Below are 26580 nucleotides of genomic sequence, written 5' to 3' on the forward strand. Positions count from 1 at the left end.
TCCCAGTGCCACCTCCTGTGGCAATGAGAGGAATGAGATCCTTAGCAGACACTTTCAGGAAAGAAATGCTCTCTCTGCAGATGCAGATCTTTTAGGACCCTCTCTCTGAAAGTGTGGTCATTAGGCAGAGGCTAGAGACAATGATTCATAAGCCAAGTTCATGAGCTATACTGCATGCAAAAAATCATATGCAGGGCACTATCTGTATTTCTTCTCCAAGACCTAAGGAATATATCATAAGACTTCTCTAATCTGATAAAATTTTTTATTGGATATAGCTAATGACTGGTGGAATTCTATCCACCCAGATCCATATACTTCCCTCTTCTAAAGATCTGTGGCCAGCCAGCAGACTATTAAAAGCTATCTACATAAATTTGTTGGGGAAATTAGAAAGGAGCAAAGGTAGATGTACAAAACAGACAGACAGGAGAGATGTGGTACCGATTCCATATAACATAAATACCTCATTGTGCATCACCAGATCTTCTAATTGTAAAAACCTCAAAAAAGGGTAACCTTCATGCAATACTTAGGCTCATCTCCTGTTGTAATATTGCCAAGATGACATTCATCAGACATGTAAATAAATTCGCAAAAAAAGCAAAAGCATAGCATTCAATTCAGTATAACATCACACGTATAGTACTTTATATATCATTGGTGTAATTCTTTTTTCTCCATTAAATATTACCTCAAAAGTGTATCAAATGGATATCCACGAGTGCTCATTATATTGTTAAGCAACCCCCCAAAATGCTTAGTTTTGACAGTTGGATGTAATCAAGTAAAAACCATCTAGATTGACTCCTCAGAGAAGAGAAAATTTGTTCTGATTAAAAAACAACAACAGTAACAAAGAAAACAAACAAACAAACCGCCACCACCACAATACCTTACTATTGTGGCAGCAACAGAATTTCAGTAAACCAAATTGTTTTACATCCCTAGTACTGTAATATTGATGCTTTCCTCATTAGTCAAAGAGATCAAAGAAATCTGATGTCTCACAAGGGGTTTGAACTACAGTGAAGAGAACTCTTAACTCCTGGTCAGTTTTTGAACACCATCCAAATCAGATAAACAACACGTTGCTGTTCTCAATGAGACTTGTGTGAAACGGGACTGATAGTCTCAGGAAATTCAGAACAAAGTAAAAAACCTTTCCCTTGCATATGAGTTTGACTCATGCCCAGCTCTGTAGTGAATCTCACAATTGTTCTGCAGACTTTCTTGGTTTATTTTGTAGTCTCAACTCTTTTCTTAGCAGTATGTACCTATAGTTCCAACCTATGACTATCACTCTATGCAATAGCAAGGGATATGAGTGGAGACCAAGCAATAAGCATGGAAATTGAAATGCCCGGTCCTTCCTGAAAAAACCTTTAAATGTCAGATGCCAGTCAATACAGGACACTTTATGTTTGTTAGTTTCTACACTCTAGATAAGAAGTACAGTAAAAAATTTCAGTTTTAAATTGATTGAATTCATGTCTATAAAATAATTTAACTTTAGGAAAACCATGTTAGACTTCATGAAAACATATATATTCATTCATAAAGATGTAAGAAATATCTGGGCTGCCGATACCTAACTACACTGACAAATTTGATAATTCTCATGTCAGAAAAGCACTTGTTAAATTAAACACTTAGGCATCCCATTCCTGAGGCTTCTTGTCTCAAAACCTTGTCAACACTAGATAGATCTCCTCTGACATGATCCTAACATCACCATGGCTGTTTCAGAAAAAGGCATCTGTGATTCTCCAGTGCAGTGGGTAGATAATCCACTGCCTCCTTGGCTGCAATCTGAAGCACTGCTCTGTGGTTAGTCCTTTCTGTGTATTGTAAATCTGCCACTGTGAACTTCACAATATGCAACTCTTCTCAGTGGAATTTCAGAGAAATCAGTATGCCCTGTCTCATAATTTACCGTTTTTCTTAAGACTACACCAAACTGACAGCACACCATCTGATAGCAATCCTCAATGATAAACATCCAGGGAACAACTACAGTGTGTTTCTCTACTGCTCTCATCTTGCTGTTTACAAGTTGCAGAGCTGCGATAGCTTGCATACAATTCTTGGAAGGTGCTTTTTTTGTCATCCAAAAATTCTGAGGCTGTAGCAGATCATTCCAGGTTCCCATCAGAGCTTAATCCTCCCACTCAGTGCTCACAGTACAGGCCTCCAATGGTTACTTCACATGCATATTTACTCAGTGAATGCACATGAAAGCGGTCAGCTTCACTTTCTTCCCCTCAGATCCTCACAAGCACCCTACAGAACTGGTATTTTCCCTAATACAAACAGCTATTCAATGCAACACTTATTTTTCTAGAGAAAAAATGGCAGCAAGATGGAAATGGAACACGTAAAGGCATAAAGGTAAACTGCAACATACAGATCTTGGGTCTAAAATCTTACAGCTACCTACATTTTCATCCTGAACACCATGTAGAAAACTCCAGAATACAGTACAAAAATCCCCCCTAATGCCATTTACCATATGAGGGTATTGCGAGAAAACTTGCTAGCAAACCCTAGTTTTGTATGGATGAAGTAACAAAGCAAGCATAGGAAGACTGACAAAATAGCTAATGTCAAAATCATTGCGTTTACAGAACTTCTTCTAGCATACTTTTCTTCTGTCAGTCAGGCATTAATAACCTTTCCGTAACCTTAAATTAAAAACACCACATGCAGATTGATAGTTCATTCAGATGCCATACTGCCATGTAAGTCATTGGGCTTCATGCTGGAAGTCTAGGAGCACGTTAGATAAACACCTGTAGGAATGGCAGGAGTATTCCCAATTCTAGTTCATAGCAAATCCTTTCCATTTCTGTTTTCTTGCTATAAACCAAATCCTGGGCATATCTGTTGAACAATTACTTTTCCTACGTCTCAACTACAAGTTGCATGAGACTGGTGCGATTCTCTGCATTGTGGAAAAAAATTCTACTTAGGATCAACAATGTTATAGTAAACCACATACTAGTGCTATTAAATACAAAACATTTAAATATAAAGTATCTTTTTACAGACTACTGCAACACCAATAGTAAGTGAAATCTCACAATGGCTAATGTTTGATTCTTTTCAGCTATCACACACATAAATAAGCAAGAGCATTCACACTGTGGAAAACACTACAAACATATAGGTAAGTTGTAAACATTCTGCAGCAGACTCCTGCTCATGTCAAGTGCAGTGCATACACATTATTCTTATCAAAACTTACTTTTAAACTGCCTTAGAGACTGCCTTGTGTCCTACAGTTGCCAAAGATAAAAACGAGATAAAAGAAAACCTTCTTCACTTTCATTAGTCGTGTTGGGTGGGAATAATGCACAGTGAGTTATGTATCCTACTGTGCCCAAAAAATCTTAAAGAGGATGAAGCACCCATGAGGCAGGATGCACAAGAGGATCCCATATGACGCTACGTGTTCTTGATCGGAGATTTCAAAATTTGTACATTTTGTGTAGTACTTGGCTAAGCATTTCAGTGTCTGAACATGAAAGTTTAGTAACTGCACTCAATTGTGTCAGAGCTACAGTACTGCATTTCACCTGAGGGTGCTGTCATTTATATACCTATATATTATATATCTATCCATATATGTACATAAATGAATGTACCCACTTGCAAATAAATAGCTAACATACTTTGACTAAAATAAAAGATATACAGGAAGAAAGTTCTCAAGTTCAAATAAAATTCAGAACTTTAAAAATCATCATGCCATGCTAATTCTAAAATATTTATTTCCATCTTGATTCCGGAAATAGGACTGAATCCATTAGTATGTGGATTGGAAAGTGAATAAACAGTTTCATTAAGGAGACATGTTCGCTCCAACAATGTTTATTGGGTCAAGCGTGCACTCTGGCTGCATATGGTGTACCTTTAAATGGGGCCGTTAAACTACCAAATAAAATGTCAAAGTCTGTCAGGTCTGGAGCTTTTATAAATTGTTTAGACTGGGGATAATTTGGGTTTCGTACATCATGCCTTGCAGATCGCGCGGCACGGAGATAGGAGCGGGAAGGCGGTCCGGGAGGAGCGCGCGGGGCAGGCAGCCTGGCAGCTGGGCACCTCCTGGGCCATCGCCCTCCTCTTCCTCCTGGCCTGCTGCCTGCCTCCCCTCTCGCTGGGTGGTATCCTGAGGTTATGCACGTGACTAAATAACCATATTAAAACCATATTAAAAAAAAAAAAAAAAAAAAACACAAACAAAAAAACTGACTTCAAAGCCAGCGCCGCCGGAGATGCGAATACTTTGAATGATTTCACCTCGGGCTGCAGCACCTCTGCACTGGAACTACCCACCGCTGCTGCAGCTCATGCACTGCCACACCTTCGTGGCCGCCCTCCCGGCTCCCCTCCCGCCACCCTCCCCGGAGCAGAGCGCTGGAACAACGCCTGCCTTCAGCCCCCCGCGCTCCCGGCCCGCCCGGTGCTCCCACCCACGGCGCGGCCCGGACCTCACCTTCAGCTCCCGGGAGGCCACGCGGGCCGCCAGCTCGATGACACAGCCCACCGCCATGCGTGCCGCCCCGGCCGAGTGCAGCTCGTTCCAAACGGTGTCACTGTCCACCTGAGCAAACAGCCGGCCCCGGGAGGAAGGCAGGGGAGAGGGGAGAGGGAGAGGGAGAGGGAGAGCATGAGAGAAAACAAACCCGTGAGGGAGGGCTGGCAGCGTGACAGCCCGTGTACAATAACATCAGTCTTCCGTGCTGGCCAGCTGAAAGGCCTTCTGGACATGGCTTTGCTTATGCTTTTTCTCTGCACGGGCTTCTCCAATGGAAACACATTCCTGTCATGCCTCGCTGCCATTCCCTGTTTAGATTTCTCATTACAAACAGTGTTACATCGGCCGGGCCAGGCCTGCTTGCCAGACGCTCCTCACGCCGGCTGGAGGGTTGGCGAGGTCCTGCCACCGCCCGGACCGAGTGTCCATCGGGAACAGCCATCGCTGGCCCCAGCAGCCGGCACGGGCAGCCACCAAAGCTGGTCAGTGGCACAGGGCAACGCCTCTTTCTTAAAAACGAAAACCAGCAGTAAGCACTCATCTTTCCTACCCAGGCAGGAGTTGGTTGTGACTGAAATCAGAACGATTTAATTTTTTGGAGTAATTTTGGTAGTCAGTATTGCCATAGACAGAAAATTGAATTAAATAAAGAGGGACCCTTGCTGTATCTCCAGTTCTGATGAATTAATAAGTTTTGACTGAAAGGCCTTATGTTCCATTTTGTAACAGATAAATGTGGTTATTTAAAGCAGAGAAAATTATCTTCCGCAATTTCTAGATGAGCCAGGGTAACCTATTAGACATTGCATGTATGTTACAGAAAATATTCTAAAGAAAATATTATAAAGATGGCTAAGCAGCACCGTTCTACGGCTTCAATCAGTATGCTAAAATTTTACTTTTGAAATCTATATTTAGGAACTATTTATTTGGAGAAACATAGCAACACATATATGTGAAATATTGTGTATCCCTTTATGATATTATGCTAAGCAGACTTGCTGATGTTAAATAGTTTGAAAAAGTTATCCAAAGAGACAGCCAGACTTCCTCGATGCGCCATGGGAAGTGCATTTAATTGTATCATACCGTACAAATTTATCATGAAAAGAAAATCGTTTAGGGATAGACAAAATACTGTGGCAGATGCTATTTGGATGAATTCCAAGCACACTAAGACATGTTTTCAGTTTGAACTAGAAGCTTCTGTTCCTAATTTCTTTGGGGGGAAAAAAAAAGGAAGAAGAAAAGAAATCAAGTAATTGAAAATGGATGCAACTGCTCTCAGCTCTGGAGGTTCTGAGGAATTTCTCTGATTAGTCATTTGAAACAGAAAGAAGTTTGATCTTCTCTACACCTGTCAAATGTCTTCTGTGTTACTGTTACAATAATATTATATTTCAAGCTACTAAAATGGTCTTAATTTCTAGTGTACTGGACCTGATTTTTCTATCATTTTGATCAGTTTTGTGTGCATGCAGCAGAACTAATGACAATAGTTTGTATTCGCAGTAGACCTAAGAAAGAAGACTGGATTTCACTTGCAAAGTTTAGAATAACAGTAATCTAACAGCACACTGTGTTTTCACCTGAGAAACTCAGATGTTGTATAAACACAATTAAGCATCATCAGCTTGATACAGGATGATGTGTTATATCTGTTTTGTAGATTGGTACCTTGACGTTTAATGAAATTTAGTAGTTTTCCCAAAGATGCACACTAATTAATAGGTAACTAAGAAAATTACAACAAGATATAAAAAAGAAGCCAAGTAGTAAAAAAAAAATTACATGTATGTAACATTAGGCAGACCTTCAGATTGTCTCCGTCTTGCTCTAAAGCAACTGTGAATCAAATTTCATTTTTAAAACAAATAAAGAGATAAATAAGTAGAGGTCATTGGTTAAATCAATTTAATCAAATAATAATAAAGTTTGAAAAATACTGTGCGGTATTTTAAATAGAGAACTATCAATAAGAGGGTTGGGAGGCAGTACTTTCTTACCGTTTTTATGGCTAGCAAATTAAGGTTAACATGAAGGAGTGGCTGATGAAAATGATTCAATGGCAGCTGCTCGGTACACCAGGGCACGAGCAGGAACCTGCATCCTCAAAGGGACTATGATTCATTTCCAAGAAGTCTGATTAAGTTAAAGTTGTAGCCACAGCTTGAGAGTACCCACCCTTCAAGACAGTTGTCCGCTCTGACATGTGAGACGGCAGCCTCTCCATTCACTGAATGGTGAATATTGGCCAGGGTACAGCATTTATCATTTTCTGCTTTCAACTGAGTGTGAGGAGACTGAACTGTGACAGTAAGACCAAGTATCTTCCACTGAAAAATTTCCCTCAGACCACTTGAATGACTGCTGCCTAAACATACCTGGACTGGTAGAAAAAATGGACAATTGGGGAACAAAACAGTGTTTCCTGAGAAATTTTCAAAAATGACCACCTAAATGAACACAGGAAATTCAGGCTATTTTAGCTAATCTCTTGGGTGTGGTACATGAAATGAATGGCAAAGTCTCAAAGCCAGGGGTAGTCAACTGAAGCTGCATACTTTAATGCACTGTTATAAAAGAGAACTAACATAAATACATGAATAGTTACTCTGAAAAGGCACAGTATTATAAACTTAGATGTCAAATCCTATTTCATATTCCTGCAAAGTTAAGACTGGATTTCTGAGGAACATCTCATGAAGAACAACCTAGAAGAAGTTGCATCACATAGCCAATGCTTTAACTGTAACTAGAAAATGCCATCTCACTCCATTTTATATCTCTTTTAGTTCTGTGTATTGCCTTAAACGTTTCAGGTGTTTAAACAGAGATTTTATTTTAGCATTACTCAATGTTTACTTTGTAAATTGCTGTTGAAATACAGTGGTATAAATGGCAAACCCGTTAAAATTACAGCTACTAGCCTGGCCCAGTTGTCAGGCTGTATATGAAATGCAGCTATGTAAAATCCTACTTGATATGCTTTTCTTTATTCCTGTGAGATGAAATGGTTAGATTTTATACAAGTAAAGAGAATAAGATTAGACACTGTGGTTTCCTGGTTCTATTTCGTGTATATATCACATATATCTGACAGCCTATCTAGATGCTGACTATGCATGAATTAGTGACAAATATGATGGCTTCTGAATCACAGACTATGAGAAAGTCTTCAAATTCTTTGGAGCAGCTAGAGAATTCAGTGAAAAACCTATCTTGATTAGGATTGTTTTGCAGACAATGTTACACATATTTACAGAAAATTCAGCATTTCTAACTGAATTCTACCACAGAATCTTAGGCCTTCTTTCTGTTTATTTAAATATATTATTTCTATTTAAGAGTCCTTTAAAGAAATTGTCAGGGTAGGAAAATCTTCTGAAAGTCTAACCAAACAAAAACATTTTTTTAAAGCATCAAAATGTCAGTGTTGAACTATGAGCATACTACACATTTCATTATCAAAAATCCTATCACTGCTGCAGCTCTTCAAAGAAGGATTGTGCATGAAAGCCCCAAGAAACAGAGAGCATAAGTCCTATCTGAACACTGACTTTCTAACACATATGGATTTACTTCACTCTGAGTTTCCTGAATGAGCACTGTAGGTTGCAGGCTTTTTCAAGTACATCTAGTATAGCTCAATCATTGGCATGTGTAGCAAAGCTAATACTCTGTAAAGCTACAGATGATAGAAATTAAGCTACCTGTCCCTGAAGTGGATGTGGAGGCAATAAAGAGGAAGGGAATGACTTAAGTGAAAAGAAATGTAGGTACCTTCTCCTGACTGAATGAAACTAATGTTTCAAGCCCCATGTTCAGAAATTCTCTGCTTTGCACTACAAGAAGAAATTGATGATAACTTGACTTTCACAATGAAGACTTTAAGCATACTCAAAACAAGCTAGGAAACAAGAAACCTAACAGCAGAGACATTTCAGCAGACAGAAAGCTTGTACTGTAACTCCTCTTGGCTGGAAAATTTTGTGTTAAGGCTGACTGTAAAGTTTGGAAGTTATATTATGATATATATATAGATATACTTCTTACGCCTTGCTTGAGTTATGGCACGTGTATCTGAAAGTGGAGAGGAAGGATATGAGAATACATCTGAGAGAGAGATTGCTTACTTAATGATCTTTATGAAATCACTGCAGTTGATGACCCTGGAAATGTTACTTGTCCTGCTGTTTACATTTATCTGGAATGTACTTCAGAGGGGCAAAAAAGTAGTGTGAATAGTAATGTGAATAAAATGAATAATTTTGAAGTATTTTTAAGATGTATTTATAACTGCTTTTTGTTTTACCTGTCCCTTTCCCTGCTGCAAAATCTCTTGACTCCTTCTCTCTTTCAGTTCTATTCCTTTTGGAAACCTCTTGGAATCTCCCTAGTGATCAGTGGATCACAGTTCTGCTGACCAGAAATGCTACTCACAGTCTGACAAACCTTTCCATTTTTCAAACCCTGCATGGTTTATTCATCTGTACAAGTTATGTATCCCTCTTAAGTAATTATTGTAAACTCTGAAGTTGCTTTAAATACACATCCACTGATAACTATATAATAATGTAAGAGAGAGCCCAAGCTACTGCTTTGGGATGGATTCAAAGCATCCTAGAACTTTCTCTCCCCACTCCTGCTCACACACACACAAACACACACAACTTGTTATTTAATGTAAATCCAGCATTTGCAGCGGAATTCTGATTTTATGCCTAAAACAAATTAAAAATATACTGAATTGCTCATCCTGCCCTGTATTCTCTGCACAATTGCTGCCATCATTAAAATCAAAACCAGTCCTAGACTTACTACGTGTCTCTGCAAGAGAGATTCTACTTATTCTCTGAGAACAGATCAGAAATGCGATCTGTTCTCTTATGTGTTCATGGAAATTTTCACCTCTCATGCTTCTTCGATAGCAGTCATTGTATTCTATGTGTCCAATATCCGTGGCAACAACCTGAAAAGTAGCAGTTCTTTACAATAGTTTAAAAGGATTCTTTGCCCTTCCTTTAAAGAGCAGAGGTTGAGCTCAACTATTCTTGCATGGAAGTTAATTCAGTGTGCACTTCAGACAGTTACATTTCAAGACAAATATGGAAAAACAACTACATTAGAAAAAATTCTGTCCTTTGATATAAATTGTTATAATACTGATGAGTAAATAAAATCTGATTAGCTAACAACATTGTGCCTATTTGAAGTAAACAAACTGATTAAGAAATCTGTGACAAATAATATTGGAGAATACAGACCTCCTCAGTGATACTGAGATTTAATAAAATTTCTGTTTTGCAGAGCAAATTCCTGTGCTTTAGCTTTAAAAGCATTCAGAATCTCACACTCTTCCACTTATGCCAGAGCAAACATGTTTCCATCACTGGGGTTTTTCAGTTCTCTGGCATGAAAATAGAAATTAAATATATTCCTGAAGTGTTGCAACCTCTAAAAATTGTGTGTGGCATTTTGGTACCACTTCCAGCAACGAGTCTGTCATTCTTGGAGACAGTTGGTGCCAGCGAACGCTACCGCATAAGTTTGTAGTACTTTGCTCCTGACCATGAGCAGTGCAGCTTCCCAGGTGTCACGCTCATAGCTCTCACCTCCCACTCTTACAGATGTCCTGGTGATCATTCATCACCTTTGTGATTTCCACTAAGAAGCAAAAGGTCCTCAATGTGCTTCTCAGCTGCTGTTTCATCTCACCATGACTAAAGAAGCGAAGGTGTGCACATCATCTCCAAGGAACAACTTCTAATGAATGGCCTGTCAGCCACGTCTCTCGTTAAGGAACAAAGGAGAAGAGGTTTGCACGGCTGACGTTTCTTCCATAAATCCCGCATACAGGAAGTGTGTAAAAGTGGACTGCTTTAGGGAAAATATGTACAGTGAGCTTCCTTTATTTTTACTGCTGTGTTAGAGCTGTATCAAAGATTTTTTCTGTCAAAGGCATTTCTGGCTGTTTTAATCAAAACCGCCTGCCATAAAGAGTACCCAAAATATCAGCTTTTCATATTTTCTTGCCTACCAGTGTGGTTTACAAATAAATTGTGAAGGGGATGTGATCTTTAGGCTCCAATGGGATGAATAGTTCAGAGGATCATCACAAATCATTGCTAAACAAAAAGTATGGAATTCCCTTGGTCTTGCATTGGCTTCTCTTCTGTGTTTTAATAATTCCAGTTGGAGAATTTATCAATAGTAATATTCTTTGAAAAGGACTTCCAAAAATAATTTTGGAGGCTAATAATTTTGACCCAAAAAGTCTCTTTCTGGCAAGAACAAGGAATGTGGACAATACAGGTACCCACTGTATGTAGAATATTTAACATCTTTAAAGTTTTTCCTGCCAATACCAATCTAACTTGAAAACCTATTATAAATCAAAGCGAATTTCCATAAAATACTCTGTAAAAATTGCTAAGTAAAAATTAATAATTGAATGCCTAGCAGAGCTGCTGATGTTTTTAGTCAGCCACTGATAAAAATGCAGCACCCCTGCTTCTATAAAAATGGAGTTTATCTAAAGGTTTGTAAAAAACCAAGTAAATATGTGAGGTCTGTATTAAAAAATAAATAGCTTTGCATTCAAAATGAGAATCAGAAAAAAGTCAAGATGAAGTCTGAATAGAATAATATCTTAAGAAGAAATAATTTTATTTTGTTTCTCACTTAAACTAACTTTTATGATGGGCATCCAGAATCTCTGTATCTCATAAAGCATACATTAAACACTGTAAAGGAACTCAAAACCTCAATGAAACAGTGATGTGTGGATCATTGGTAGGGGGAATGGAGGGAGGATAGCACGGATTAGATGTGGATTAGAACTTGTTTTTAGAAAAAACTCATAAATAAAACACTTAGGCCCAGATTCAAGTCTCAGATATGTGGCATATATGACCAGATGCTTGTAAAAAGTGTTACTGCACTTTCAGACCTAGCTGTGAGTACTCCATTAATTTAACTTTATATTTGTTTTAGTATTTAATGAGTTAGTATGTGAAAATGCTTGTGCAACTGCCTTCTTATGTTTGATCATGCAGGTTCCAGGAGTTTGTGGACAAGTAGATACAACAATGTATAGTTGATTGTAATGTATACAGTTACAGAAAATGCAACTTTTTTGTGCAAAATTCAAACCTTATTTTTTAAAAGTTTTGTCATTTACTGCTGAACACATTTTTAGTAATCATAGCATTTCAGCTTTCTTCTTGGATGTAGATGATCTTTATGTTAGAGGCCACCATGGAACTATGCTAGAACCTGGTGTTTATTCAGACAAGCAACACATGAACATTTCCTCTTCAGAGAGCTTTTCTGGGGTTAAATTATAAATAAACACATGATGTGTTTTTAAAGTGCAAATGTGGATTCTGCTTTAATTATAGAATTCCCATCAAATCCATATGTGTGATTAAGTCCGGGGAGAGTGAATAGCATAGTAGATTGTATATGGTACTATTCCATTGTTTAACGTATGTGTGCGTATTTATATTTATGTAATGTTTCTTATTTTGGAAAATAAGTCTTCTTTGTATAATGCTGGCCTTTGGCAATACAACAGTTTCTAGAAAATGCAGAAAATGAGGTAAGACCTTTAAAGATTTGACTTTTTTGTAGTTCATTAACTTTCCACTAATTTTCTGTGTTCCATGTGTCGTATCTTTGTTTACAGTTTTAACCTGGTCAAGTAGCAAAGAAAAAAGACCCTTTGTTAAAAAGGGGAAAAGAAATTGTCTGAGGGACTGAATTCTGTATTTGGCAAGTTGGCAGATTACCACTTCAGCTTTCTATCCTTACGTGCTGCAAGTAAAAGCAGTTTAGGACTATTCTAAAACAGTCCATCGCACCTGCAGCAATACCAAGGAACTATGTCTCTCAGTTGAATATTTTCACTTTCACTGGTCTAAACATCAGGCTCTGTGGTGGATGGCACAGGGCCACCTCTATGCCATGGAAGGACAAGATAGGGACAAAATATCGGCCCTATAGTGTGAAGAGATTTTTTTCCTTTTTTTATGGCCATGGTGTTGATATGCTAAGTGTGGAATCCTCTCTCTGCCCAGAGACGGGACACTGTTAGACTTTCCAGAACCAGAGATGAAGTCCCTGTACCTCAGTAAAGGAAGGTTATCTGGCTGCTGTGATCGAGATTCATGTTATCAACCTTGTTAACTTTTTTTTTCCCCCTAAAATCAATGTACCTAAAATTTGGAACTTAGTTGTTTCAAGTCCCTGTCAATGAAGGAAATCAAAACACCTTCAGTCAGTTCTTCTGATCTTAGGTGAACTGACTCCTGCTCTAGTCTTATGGCTATATGTCGTTATATAGGCAAGAAAGGGTGATCAGGGTCCTGCTTTGGCTGTTTCAGTAATTTGTCTTAAATTAGGTACATAAAAGCTGGACGAGTGAGTTTTCAGAGAATTGTTGTTCTGAACCGCAAGTTAATTAAATGTGCAGGTTTTATCTTAATTCCTTCTTTCTTCATTAGTTTGCCCACTCAAGGAAGATGTGAGCTTGTCAGCTAGAAAACCCAGAATCCTCTATGCATGAGAGCTTGACTAAACTGTAATATTAATTGATATGTTACTACAAAGCATAAACCACTGAAACAGCTGACTGCCATGAATTGCCAGAACTGACAGGGTATACCACCTAAAAAGTGCATTCACCAGCACAGCTGGGAGTACATTATACACCCTCATTCCCTCATCCTGTGCATAGCCTCAATAGATTTATCTGGAACTGCATCAAGTGATGGAGCACAAAGTCCCTTAAATACTCTGGAATGACGGACCTCCAGCCCTTGCTCTGGTTTCATCCCCATTGGCCTTAAGTTGTTCCTTGAGGTGGTGCCACAACGGTCTTTTTGATCACATATTTTGTTGACCTCTGCAGAAAATATCACACGGTCAACACCACGTACCTGTGAGTCCTAAATAGTCTGCAAAATATATCAAGTAAAGGATAACATGCCTGTGAGGCTGTTTTGATTAAATCTTGAAATTTCTTTAGGGATGGTGTAGCTGACAGAGGCTTAAGAGGTAAGCGAGTCCTTCATTCCCAGAAGTCTTCCACAATATGGTTCAGAATGTTATAACTGGCAAATTTCAGTAGGTTAATAATAAGTCATTTAAATTAATAGTGAATATATTGGTAGCATGGTATACTAAAAATTTGACAATGGAAGGCTTAATATGGAGTAGATGAGCTTCTGGCACTTACAGATTGCTTTCCCCAAACCAGGAAACCAAATTTTTTTTTTTGTTGTTGTTGAAAGGACTATACCTATTTTCTTACAGCCTGAGATATAGGGGAAAGACACAAGTTAATTCTAATATCTGTGTGGAGGTGAGTGCCCAAACCACAGGCAGTCTGATTTCGTTGTAGACAGATTTTTTTGTGCACACTTAAGGAGAGAGACACCTAAGCAGCGTGGACCCTAAAATTTGCTATAAGGAGGCAATGCCATTGCCAATATTTTCTTAATTTTTAAACTATTGTACCACAGTAATGGAACCAGATTGGTACCAGTAGCTCTTATAGAAATAAGAGGAATAAGAGTCATAATGTGTAAAGGCTAAAAATTCTTCCTGGGCATGGACTGAGAAGATCAAGGGAAGAATGAGAAGCAGCAAGAAACAATTTTTTTCCTGGATGACTTACTAAACTTGTACAGTAGTGAAATCTTGCCTTTCTTATTGCATTTCTTCCTGTGTGGTCAGGACAAAAAGTAGAACTGTCCAGCTGCCACAGCAAGGGATGCCAGGAAGAAAATTTTCAATTCAGAAAGCAGGAATATTTTGTAAATTTTGTAAAAATATAGAGAGATTTTATAGCTATGTATTTCTTTTCTTGGTAATTACAGACCAAATTGTCTTCTGATATGAAAGATCTAAGCTACATTTCAGTTAATAAAACAAGACCAGCTTATCCCAGCAGAAAATATCATCTCTGTTTTACTGCTGTAACAGCAGAATTAGAGGAAATGCAACGGACATTCTGTTATATGTACAAGTCATTCTTAGCTGTTTAGATGGCTCAATGTTTAGCCCATGAACCACTTTGTTCAGTTCACTAAACATTAATTCTTCTGAAGTCTGATTTCTTGCAGGGTGGTGTTCTTCCCCAGCTCCTCCTCTTGCAATTTAAAGGTCTGACTTTACACATTACAGGTTTGGAGCAGTGTCTTTAGGGGGGTAGAGCAGGGGGATTGGATAACTGCCCAATTTCATATGATAAAAGTGAAATTCTCTTCTGTCTGCAGGAAAATCCCCAGGGAACAACGTATGAAACCCAAACTTAAATAAAATCATATCCTGTTTGCAAACATCATATTCCCTTTGCTTCTCAGTAATCTGGACCCATAAACCCCAGCACAGCTTGAGAGCCCATTCCTCATCTAAACAAATGCCATAAGCCCCTTTATACTTTTACAACCATGTCAGAAAATAATATTGACTGCCAATAGTGATGTGATTGGAGTTGCCTCCTCTGAGCCATAAAAGAAGCAGTCTGTTATCAATTTCTCTAAATGCATCAAGGGAATTATGGGTCGGTTCAGTTCCAAGTTATAAATGACAATTCAAAAGCCGCAGAAGTGTTTGAAGCTGGGAGCCGATGATGACATTATCATAAAAGCCTGCTCTTCTTTCCTTTTGTGGGTTTTTTTTGCCTATCAGCTAGACAAAAAAATATGGCTGAGAAATGAGTTCAAGATTTCTTCACACAGCAGCAGGTCAAACAGGCAGGAAAACAATCACTATTTTTAGTGACAGACTGAGATAAGGAGATGAAACTTACTCCCATTAAAAGTAGATTTCTGCTTCTCTTATTGTTATTTTCACAGCACAACAGGATAGGAATTGCAATGGGTGGATGCATTGATCAAATGATCAGTCATAGCTCTGGTGGCTGTTTACAGATGAAAAATTGTGGAATGATCTGACAATCCACAGAACCAAAATATAATTTGTGATTATTCTCCCCATTTGGCCACTTCACCTGCAATCTACCCACCTCTCCTGGAAAACTTTTCACATTCCAAACCTCTGACCAGCTGCAAGAAACCATCTCTTGTTATTAAAACTGCTGGCCGTAGAGCTGCTAGTCTGTCTCCAACACAAAGAATTTCATCCCCCTGGTATTAGAATTCTTTAACAGCAGTTGGTTCTGGAACAAGGTTAAGCTTGAAAAAAAGGAATAAAAAGCATTATTGCAAGAGGGAGGTCCCATACTTTACTGGATGTTATACTACTGACCCTGGATAGTCCTATGATGGAAAAATAACCAAAATTGAAAGAAAAACTGTTATTTGCAAATTTAGCAGGTTAGTTTAGACAATTTTTTGTCTCTCTTTGTGAGAACTGTTCAATTTACCTTTAAGGATGAAACAGCTTTTGCTCTTAGATAAGTAAGCTAATTATTACTTACTTAGTTTCTTATAAAACTGTAAAGTTTATTGTTTGATTCCTTCAGAAAGCCTAACATACCAAGCCATATTCACCAATGACTGACATAACCAGTCCCTAGCACTACTTGAAAGAAGATTCATATGGATGAAGGGTGCTTACAAAATGAGTAAGTTGTAACTTTATATGCATTTTGCACTGCTACAAAAGATATAATGCTGTGATGGAAAAGGATCAGAAACTATTAGTTATGGACACAGACTGCCTCTTGTTTGCTTTTCAAAATTTTTGAAAAAAAACTTTCTTTCACTGTAACTGTAAGTAATATCCAAAGAAGAGGATCTCTAATGTTGACTATAGTTTTAGAACAGAGATAACAAAATCAGTAATAGAGTAGAATTCAGAGTTATAGAGGTTAGTTAGACTTTAATTTGGGAACAATGTGAGCCATCCAAAACTCATGTCAATACAATCTGTAAAGCCCATCAGTTGATCAATGTCTGTGAAGTCCTGAGTTCCAGTCCTTGATCCAAGAACAGTTTTCATTCTGTTCAGTGATTTTTTTCACATCAAATTTATAAGCTTTCTGTGGAGTAGGGCCTCAGAGCTAGGATTTCACAGTATTTATAAATATAAAATAGGTAGACTATAGCCTTAGGTACATGGGCTGTATCCTACATATGCTCTGCCTTACTTGTTTGGTGCTCTTTCCAGCAGTGGCACAGCTTCAGTGCGTGATATGAGGGTCTCCAACAAGAAACAACATTTGATCTCCTGTGTGGTAACAAGATCCACTAAGAATGGGATCTCTGATATTAAATCCACCCTGGGAGTGTAGAGAACTAAGCCTAGGTTTCTCATCCCCTATGTGAGTAGTCTAACTACTATTCTGTTTCATAATAGACCTGCATAATAACAGCCAGCAAGGTCTCTGCTTGGCTAGAAGACAATAGGATGAAAGACCTCTGAAAACCCTGGTTCGAAACGCAATCATAAAGTCTCCTGCAAGAATGGAATTTTTTTTCCTAACATTTTCTCATTGTATTATGTAGCAAACAAGTAGTGATGCAAACAAGCAAGAAAAAAATTACAACAAACATTAAAAAAAAATTCTTCCATCCGTCCTTAAAGTCTTTGCATGAATTACTCTTTCTGCTTTACATTGGTTACACTGTCAATTAAATTCAGAGTTACTAAGTAGCAATATTTCTTGTTTCTTTCCTCCATCATTTCTGAAAGTAAACTTAAGAATTGCTTTCCACATAGTTTGAAGCAATTCCCTATCCCAGAGCTCATCTTAACCAATCAACAGCTAAATATCACTGAAAGAGAGCTCCTAATCTGATTATTTACCTTGAAAAAGGTCATAACCCGTTCCTTTAAAAAAGCCCCACAGCAAGCCTGACAGTAATAATATGTAGAAAGGCAAACCAACTAGAAAAAAAATAAATAAAAGATCTGTTTCTACAACATGTTCTTTAATCCAATTGCCATGAATTTAAATAAGAAATAAAGCATACAGACTGAAAAAAAGGTGTAGGTTAATTTAAATGCTTAAAAAAATGAGGTTACACTGAGCAATTCTGACTTGTGTTAGCTTTAGAGTGGACAACGTACTGTCATTAGTTGGAGGATTTCAAAGAACATCTCTAGTCACAATTTTTTAATACCACAATAACTTGTTTCACAGAAAAATCTTACCCTTTAATTTTCAAAGAGTGCCATAGTCCTATTTACTATCCAAGGCCCTTAAATAGATTTTTTCAAGACATTTTTTTACTTGGAAGCTTGAACATTCTTTCTCAACTTTATTCATTTCTTGTTCAATTTTCTCTGCAACAACAGTATGAAAAATTACCTTTTTTGTACACCAATATGTGCATATATGCATGCATGTGTGAATATGTGCACACAGAAGTTTACAGAGGTGCATGTGGACACACATGTGTACATGTCAATATGTAATGTTTGCTGAATCAGGTACAGAGATGATACCCAGGTTTCCAAATTAGCGAGTTACTACTTCCAAATTTTAGGCAGAATCTTCAGCAAGCTAGGCCTACAGTGGGGGAGCTGGAATGAATCACTTCCTGATTCTTTTTTTTTTTAAGTCATAGTGGATAAAGCCTCAAAAATCACTAAATACTGAAAGGTAAAACGCATTTTTTTCTTTTTTTGTGTGTGTGTGTTAAAACCTTACAAAATGAATATTTCTTCTCTCAGGTATCTCATCATAAAACCCCCCTGTATAAACATACTGGTATGGTATGGAATTTATCCTTTGTGAAAAATAGAAGTAAATAAAACTGTAGAAAGTTGCATTGAAAGTTGACCTCCAGAGATTATGGCTTTATCTCCGCTCAGATACTCAGAGAGATACTCAGAGAATTCACTCAGAAACAGTGGAAGGAAATCTCATCCAGACAGCCCATTGATATCTAGAATTATGATCGTTTCACTTTCATATTGATGACATCAGTAAATAATGGACCCAGTTGGACCAAAAGTGTCGAGTGCTTTTGTGTGAAAAACCCATGTATGAGAAAAATTATTTCTCCCTGGCATTATCTTCACTAGAATTTAATAGGAGCATGATACCAACATCAGTAGAAATTCTACATGTTTTTCAATAACTTAGCTTCATTCTTTTACCTAATGTTGCAACATATTTTTGTCTGGAGATTTTTGTCTACTGTGTCCTAATACTTGCAAGCTTGTATTTCAGGTTTAATTCATTTCAAAACAGGACATAAAAATGCTCATATAATTTGTAACTTTAACAATACCCAAGTTACTAGCTAGCAGCTAGTGAGTCCTTTTCATGCTAAATGTTAGTTTTGGTAATTTTTTTGTCCTTTCAGAGTAATGTGGAACTATATTTACTTTTCAATAGTACACAAAACAGCTTCTCCAAAGCTCATTATGCTATAAAAATTGCACCCGTGTTACTTTCCTCAAGAATAGAGCTTACGTAAAAAAACCTAAAGTGGCACAACTAAGGAATGGGTACATTTACATGAAATGTGTTGCTGTCTAACTCTTCCATATGCTTATTGTAATGTACTGTCTTCTGTGTCTTTGAAAAAATAGTGCAATAATGGCTCAGGTTTCATCTCTTCGTTTTTTATCAGCTTCTGAAGACTTTGAACTGATAATGCAGTAGTTCTAAAGTATTAATGAATAAACACATATGTTGTGTGCTGTCCCTCTTGCAAAAAAACCAAACATATACTTACCCCAAGTCCCCCACAAGGCAACAAGGAAAATAGTTTTTGAGACACGTTTCCTATATATTAAAGAAAAAAGAAACATTAAGCATAATTTATCAAAATGACATTTAAATACTCAAACAGTATTTCCTTACTCTTTACAGTAATTCAGATTTTATTATTACACTATGAAAATGCCATATATTAGTATAAAAATAATCAAAATACTTAGAAATCAAATCAGCCATGGGAAAGTTAAGGTACCGTTTTGCAACAGTGACAAATCTTAACATTGGAAAGCAGTATTTTTAAAGGAATGTAATGATCAAATCTCCACAGAAAGTCACTCTGAACCAGGGTGACTAATCATCCCGATATCTGTAGCTGATAAGCATCTTGTCTAAGCTAGTCATCTTAGCTTCTTCTCCAGCTGGTGGAGTGAGGCAGGTACCTCCACCCAGCCTAGATGACTGATGGGATGAATTATACTTGAGAAATAGCTGTTTCTTTTCACTGATAACAGAGGGAACTCTCATTAAACTTAAATGAAACTGTTCATTTCTTAAATTTGTCTCTCTGAGAGAGCTTTTCCTTTGAAAATTGCAGTCTTAGTCTTCCTATCTATGTAAAAATGCTATTTTCTTCATTTACATACCATCAATGAATATATATATTGTTTTAGTATTATTCAGTAAATACGTTATACTAAAGGGAACAAAAACTTAATAAGCTCTAGAATCTAATTTCTAGCTAGTTCTACTCTATATATTAGCTAATATAGGGTTTATCTTAATATTTATACTCTTTATTTATTCTTGGGGGTTTTTTGCATGTTTTGGTTTGGTTTGGTTTTTTGTACTACTAAATTCACTGTTTATCTTGATAAGGACAATATGAAAACTGGGTAAGGATCTCAGGATTTGGTGCAATTCCTGTCCCAATATGAAATCTGATCCTAAGGCAGCCATAGAAGAGAAGATAAGCTTTTTCCCTGCCATATCACAGAACTGACTTTGTAACCTTGCCGTCTGGAGGAAACATTAGACTGTGAATCACTTGAGTTAACCTGGAGGAGCCACCAATTGGGAAGGGGCAAACACTGCAGTTACTCATGTTTAGCAGGTGCCAACAAAATGCATAAAGACAATTTTCAGCCATCATCTTTGAAGTACAAGAGACCAGACTGCAAGGTCTGAGACTAAAAAAGTGCTTTACACTTTGAGTAAAATCCAAGATGCATTTTTAACTGGCTTGAGGTCTTTGATCAGTTTGCACAGTGTGCCAGAGAAGACAAACAAAACCTCCTGTGGAGCTACCAGGGGAAATGCAGGTGCAGCAGCTATACAGAGTATTCTCATACTGTGAGTCCTGATGGCCCCAGACAAGCAAGGAAATGTTGGCTGCAGGAGATTGTCAGAATAGAGGTACAGGTTGGAGTTTCCAGAACTCTTGCTAAGCAGGTCCAGTGATCAATTTTTCACTTTTTACTGTGAGGAAGATGAAAAAGTCTTGATCAGGTAACTAAAAAATTAGTGCTGTTAAAGTGCCAGGAGACATTAATGGAATCATGAGATGCAATTTGAGACAACAGAAGGGATTTTTAGATTATTGAATGACTAGACCTTTTTTTCTTAAATTCCATTGCAGAGTTGAGACACAGGAGACAACAGATGAATTCTCATTTACCTCCCTGCAGATGGGCTCATTGTGCATGGTAAACACTATTAAAAACAACAAACACAAAGTAAAAGCAGAAAAGCAGATGGTTAGGAGGAACTCTAAAATCAATCAAATGGTAGTACTAAAACAGGAGGAAACAAGCGTGTAAGCCTTTTCAGTGTATCAAGAAACTTTCCAGGATAGTCACTTCTTATTGCATGATATTAAAAAAAAAGCAGTTAACAGACTATGCAGAACAAGAAAAATGTTGAGATTTCATGAAAAGAACAATGGGGAAAGATTGTACTAAAAGAAAGTGAGACCATCACTTAGATAGCCTCACAAAAAGGAAAGAGCTCAAGACACTCCACCAGAAATTAAAATCAATAGCAAAAAGCTGAAAATGAATTGAAATGAGAATCTCCCGTGATGTTTGAAGTTGATGTCCCAGAAGATATTGGTTTACTTCAAGTCGGTAGAAGACAAATTTTAAATAACCAAGCGTTTTTGGCTTTGCACTAGGGCAGAGTTTGTAGTCACCAGCAAATCACTTGAGATTCAGTACAACAATTTACTGATAGAGTTAGAAATGATCCAAGATTTGTATTCTTAAATATCAATGCACAAAGGCAGGAGAAGCTGGTTTGTCAAATTAGGTTCTGAGGCACCCCTAACTAACTGAGGTCAGAAGTCAAGGAAGCTGCTTAGGATGTTGACAGCTGGGGACCGAGAGTCTGATGAATAGGAAAAGTGATGGGCAAAAACTCACTTTCAAAAAAAATAAATTAAAAATTGTGGTCACTTTCAACCTGATTATTCTGAGTATCATCCCTCAAGAACGAAGCCTTTTCTGTTAAGTGTTTATTTTCTCACTAACTTGAAATTGCAATTGCATGGATGCTTTCTGAATGCATATTTTAATTATACTCTAAATACTGACTCAGTGTCAGGAATGTGTTGACAGTATATTTCTCTCTTTTACAAATTTTTAATCATTGGAAACTTGACTTTTAGTAACGCTTAATGACAGTTGGAGAAGGAAAAAGGAAGCAAATCTGTAAGGACTGTTTACTGTTCTGCCCTTGAACTTAGTCAAAGAGATTTGTAAGATTGTATTCTGTCACATGAAACCATAATGTGATGTGACACTTAGTCTGCATATTAGTTTCCCTCGTGTCAAGACAATCAAATTGCAACATAACATGTTGTTTAACATAACACACTAAAATACATCAGTCAAAATCTTAACTACACAATAGTGTAGAAGTTGAAGTGATCAGTTGGAACAGATGCATTTGTAGGCCCTGATGCAGGGCAAATAAAACCAAGAGTTCAAGCAAGTTTATACTTGTAAACCAGTAGGAATAGGTGAACAATAACTGTGTGCATAATTCTCACTGATATCAGTAGTTTGCAGTCATTTTGTTATGCAATCTTCCAGAACAGAAGAAAGAAAAAAGAAAAAGAACTTCAGACAAAGCAGATGTACTCTTTTGAACAGGGAACAAACTCTTTTCTGGAGCATGAATGGAGAAAAGTGATGCCTCTGTCTTTCTGAATGGGTAGAGGAGTACAGAAAGGAATGATTAGGTCCTCTTTTTCAATAGGATGCAAAGCCATTATTTGATGGAAGTATTTCTTAGAAAACAAAATACACTTTCATTGAAATAGAAATATTTTCTGAGACAATGTTGTTATTGACAACATTTTTTAAGAGAAACATTTTCTTTAGATTTTTCTCATTTGGTACACGTGAATTTCTGTACTATAACAAGATGTTAATTTTAATGTCAGGATGGGCTTGCTTCAACCACACTGAACTGGGGACAACAAAAGGTGGAACAGTCACGCTGCATTTTGGAAAAGTGTAAGAGACAATTAAGTTCCTTTATCCAAGAGTTTGGAAGCCCAAATGATTAGAGCTTCCAGCCAAAAAACAGGCACATGCAAAAGCATGTGGGAATGGTGTTTTATTGACTGTTGTCTTGGTAAATAGCCATGTGAGATGCAGCAAGAAAACATCCTAGAAACAGAGACAGAAAAGGGCATTGAGCCAAGGATACACTCAGAATATATTCTAAGACTGTGATCTTGATATAAACTTAGAGAATAAACGTTTTGGACTAAGTGTCTAATAAAAAAGGCAGAGAGTGTCAAGGAAAGAACTGTGGGTGAAGATATGTGTTTCTGAGATAGGGGAGACAAGGCTTTCTGCATTCTCTGTACAGCAGCAGAAACACAGTTAGGGTACCTGGGTCCATTCCTTTTTTCACCTTGTATCTGCAACTGCACACTGCATCCCAGATGCTGGTCAACCCCTGAGATCCAAAATTGGAACAATATTTTATATCAATGTATGTTATATTAAATAATGTGGAAAATAAAATTAAATTAAGCAAACAAAAAAAATTAAATTAAATGCTTGACTGTATCAGAAGGAACATTTTGACAATGTTGATCAAATCAAATCAAAATGTTTCCAAATTTTAATTTTGCAGGAATTTAGAGCTTTTTCTTGGAAACACCTTTTTTCTTTTCTTTTAAAGGAGGATTTCCTACCTTAGAAATTCAGGCTTCTCAGAACCTATTATACTGTAAGTATTTTTCAGTTTTGAGGTTGCCTCAGCTAAAAAAAAATGTACATATATAACATCGCGATCAAGAAATTTTTCGTATCTACTCTTATGACTTACTGAAACAACAGTCTGCCTTACAGAAGAAACACTTAGCATTAGTTTCCAAAGCAAAATAATTACTATGTATTACTAGAATTGTGGCAGTAATTTCTTCGGTTGGCTAGTGTTATTTTTGTTTGGGTTGGATTTCATTACATTTAGGAAAAGCTCCAGATCGTAGAAAAAGAGTTATAAAAATAACTGAGAATTAGAATGTTGCATCCAATGTGCTGGGATATAAAGGGCAGGATTTCACTCACAGATTATTTCCAAAATGCACTATTTTTTTGTATGTTTCTGACAAATAGATCTGCTTCATGCTACACTCATGGCAGAGCTCAATTTAATCCTACTTTTATATTATAAAAGGCACTGAGCATTGGCTATGCATGAAGATATTTGGCCTGAGAAACCTGTTGGTTTTCTGCTAATCTGTACACCCATAGTGGCATTTAATATTTTAATGTGTTTTCCCCTCCCATTATTCAGAACATCATATCCTGCGTAATGGGAAGGCATTAAAGTTCACTTATTAGCAAAACTTAGGCATGCTATCTGCAATCAGCATGGCTGAAATAATTGAAATAAAGCAAATGAGAACAGCAAACAAGCAATTCTGACAAGCAAGTGTATCTTAAATTCCTGTTTTCAAATCAGAGAACACAAGGAGATAGAATTCAAAATTGCCATTGAACTCCAATGGAGAAAAAATTACAGTAAATGGTTAACACTGATGATTTTTGAAGCAAATGAGGAAAAACTTCTATAGCTGCTTTCCAACCCGTGCATTTTGCTAAACTGTATTTGGCTTCCATTGTAACATTCTCCTTCCACATAGCAATGCATTTGGAAAAAGTGAATTTTTGTCACACTGCTTGCCAAGTGTTTTAAACTGACACCAGCTATGACTAATGACAGTGCTGGAATGTGCTGTTCTCGGTAGAATAGAGGCCTGTACAGACCTAGGAGTTTCCTGGGGTCCAGCTTCTGTCTGTTCAGGGGACTGGTGCCATACAGCAGTGAATGATGTTCAGAGTGAACCAGCTGTATTTCTTCCAGACTGGCTTTTCGACCTCGAATTCGCTGAAAGAAAACAGCAGAGGCCTACAATATTCCACTGACAATATTTAGGGAGAAGAGGAAAAAAAAAAAGTAAAGGTCCAAAATAACATTTAGTATGATTAATAATGGGTTGAAATTGCGTCATGCAGGAATGTGACACTGATTTGTTTATTAAAGTAATGCTATATGAAAAACAAATGTGTGTGTGCTTTATCACAAAATGCCTCACTTAGTAGAGTTAACCTAATACAAGGTTTCACATACAAGAAAAAGAAAAGATTCTGTCTCTTTTCTACGTAATACATTAAGAGATACAACCCAAAAGGTAAAATATTTCTTAAGTAAGAAATCTGGCTAGGAAAATATCTAATTTAGAGAGCGAAAAATTATTCACACCTGTAAGCTGCAGATGTGTTTGGAATGAGAATTAATGTTTTTTGCATTATTACTAGTGCTTGTGATTTACGCTGTTAGGAGGAATATGGTCATAGTGAGGAGAGACAAGGAGAAGAAGTTTAAATGCTTTAATAAAATATTTCTGTATATTTTTAAGTTTTTAATGTATGATTAATATCCCAGGATCATTTTTGCTGTTACACATGCTGACTCACTTACTTCCTTACATTTTTGTAAGTGAAGTTTGTCTCTTTGACTGTTTCTTCAGCCTGTACTCACCCCATGTAAATCAGCGTTAAAAAATCTGGGATGTCTCTCTACAAATCCATTGAAATATAATGAGTTTAGGAAGGAAGGAAGATAGGGAGGAAAAGATAAAACTAACACTTTCAACAGATACATACATCCTTGTATGTATTTGGAGTTACAGTTTGTCATATTTATTTCTCTGTTTATGCTAGTGCTGCACAGCTTTTGCAAACACAGCAACATGAATTAGATTTTGTTTGGGATTGGGTATAATAAACAGCACTGTCAACAAAGTTCTGCTCCCAGGATCAACTTTCCTGTTGATATTGGATAAAGTGGAGAGAAAACGGCTTCTTTTTAAGGTCTTGGACCCTGTTTGCAGATCTGGTACTTATGAACACCTAGGGCAAAACCTCTCACAGCTTAGACTGTGGATCTATCCGACTGTCAAGGTCTACAGATAAACAGGTATAAAAGTTATCTAACTAGATCACCCTATTTTCAAGTAGACTGATTAACATGTTACAGAAATGCCTATTAATTCTAGTTTTATTAGAGGTTAAGTTGCAATTCTTACTGTATCCAACACCTTGTCGTATACACTGGAAAGCACCAACCTCTGCATTAAGAGAAGAAAGCAATATTATAAATCGAAAATGTGCACTACAGAAGAAAGGAGCTGCCTGGGGAGTGTGGGGGGGGGGGTCAGAAGAACCGAGCACAGTTTATATTGAGTTAAGCAGTGGCAATTTTTTCTGACTAATCAGGAAAAATATCCTAAGAGTTAGAGATAGATGACTGTGGAACAAGCTCCCCCTCAGGGAAATGGTGGAAGCCCTATTTCTTGCAGTGTTTAAAACTTGACTAGATACAACAGTGGAAAAAACATTTTAGGGAATGATCCAAGAACTAAATGACTTAATAAACCCTTTTTCATCTCTAATTTCTTCAAGCCTCTCCCAGTCTCACATGAGAATTTGTAGCAGTGCACTCATATCCTTTTAACACAGAGTTGCACAATCAAAATCAGCACATTATGTGACTTCACGGAGTCAGTAAACTCTGTAATTGTTCTTCTGGGTCAGATAAAATATTTTTCTTCACAAGTGAGGTGACTGGTAACATTCATTCCTTCATCCATTCTCATTAAGGTCTATGTTTATAACAGGCTGCTTCAAAATCTATATACCCAATTCTCCACAGGAAAACTGGGAAGGTGGACTGACTTTCAGGACAAATAAAATAAATGTATCAGAAAAGTAAGGAGGAATTTTATGAAGGTCCCATCAAAGAACCTTGAGCAAAATAGTCATTCTGGTTGTATATTTTCTACAAGTTATGCAAAAACTTCCAGAGATGTTTA

The 26580-nt window shown here is 37.2% G+C and overlaps 1 protein-coding gene across 14 annotated transcripts in view; it reads right to left on the bottom strand.

The window, feature by feature from the left end:
- The window catches only part of HDAC9 (histone deacetylase 9), a 459183-nt gene that overhangs the window by 106700 nt on the left and 325903 nt on the right, over positions 1 to 26580 (bottom strand). For all 14 annotated transcript variants that reach the window (XR_005566228.1, XM_027738932.2, XM_027738931.2 and 11 more), the window contains 3 exons: positions 24473 to 24593; positions 19204 to 19253; positions 4499 to 4606 (listed from right to left, as the gene is read on the bottom strand). Coding sequence is in view for 13 of the 14 variants with exons in the window: in XM_027738932.2 (XP_027594733.2) it covers positions 4499 to 4606; positions 19204 to 19253; positions 24473 to 24593 (279 nt within the window). In the remaining variant the exon portion in view is untranslated. The remainder of the gene's footprint in view (positions 1 to 4498; positions 4607 to 19203; positions 19254 to 24472; positions 24594 to 26580) is intronic.

This window comes from Pipra filicauda, unplaced genomic scaffold, assembly GCF_003945595.2.
Source record: "Pipra filicauda isolate LSUMZ 115617 unplaced genomic scaffold, ASM394559v2 scaffold66_size7647185_pilon, whole genome shotgun sequence".
Taxonomy (NCBI): domain Eukaryota; kingdom Metazoa; phylum Chordata; class Aves; order Passeriformes; family Pipridae; genus Pipra; species Pipra filicauda.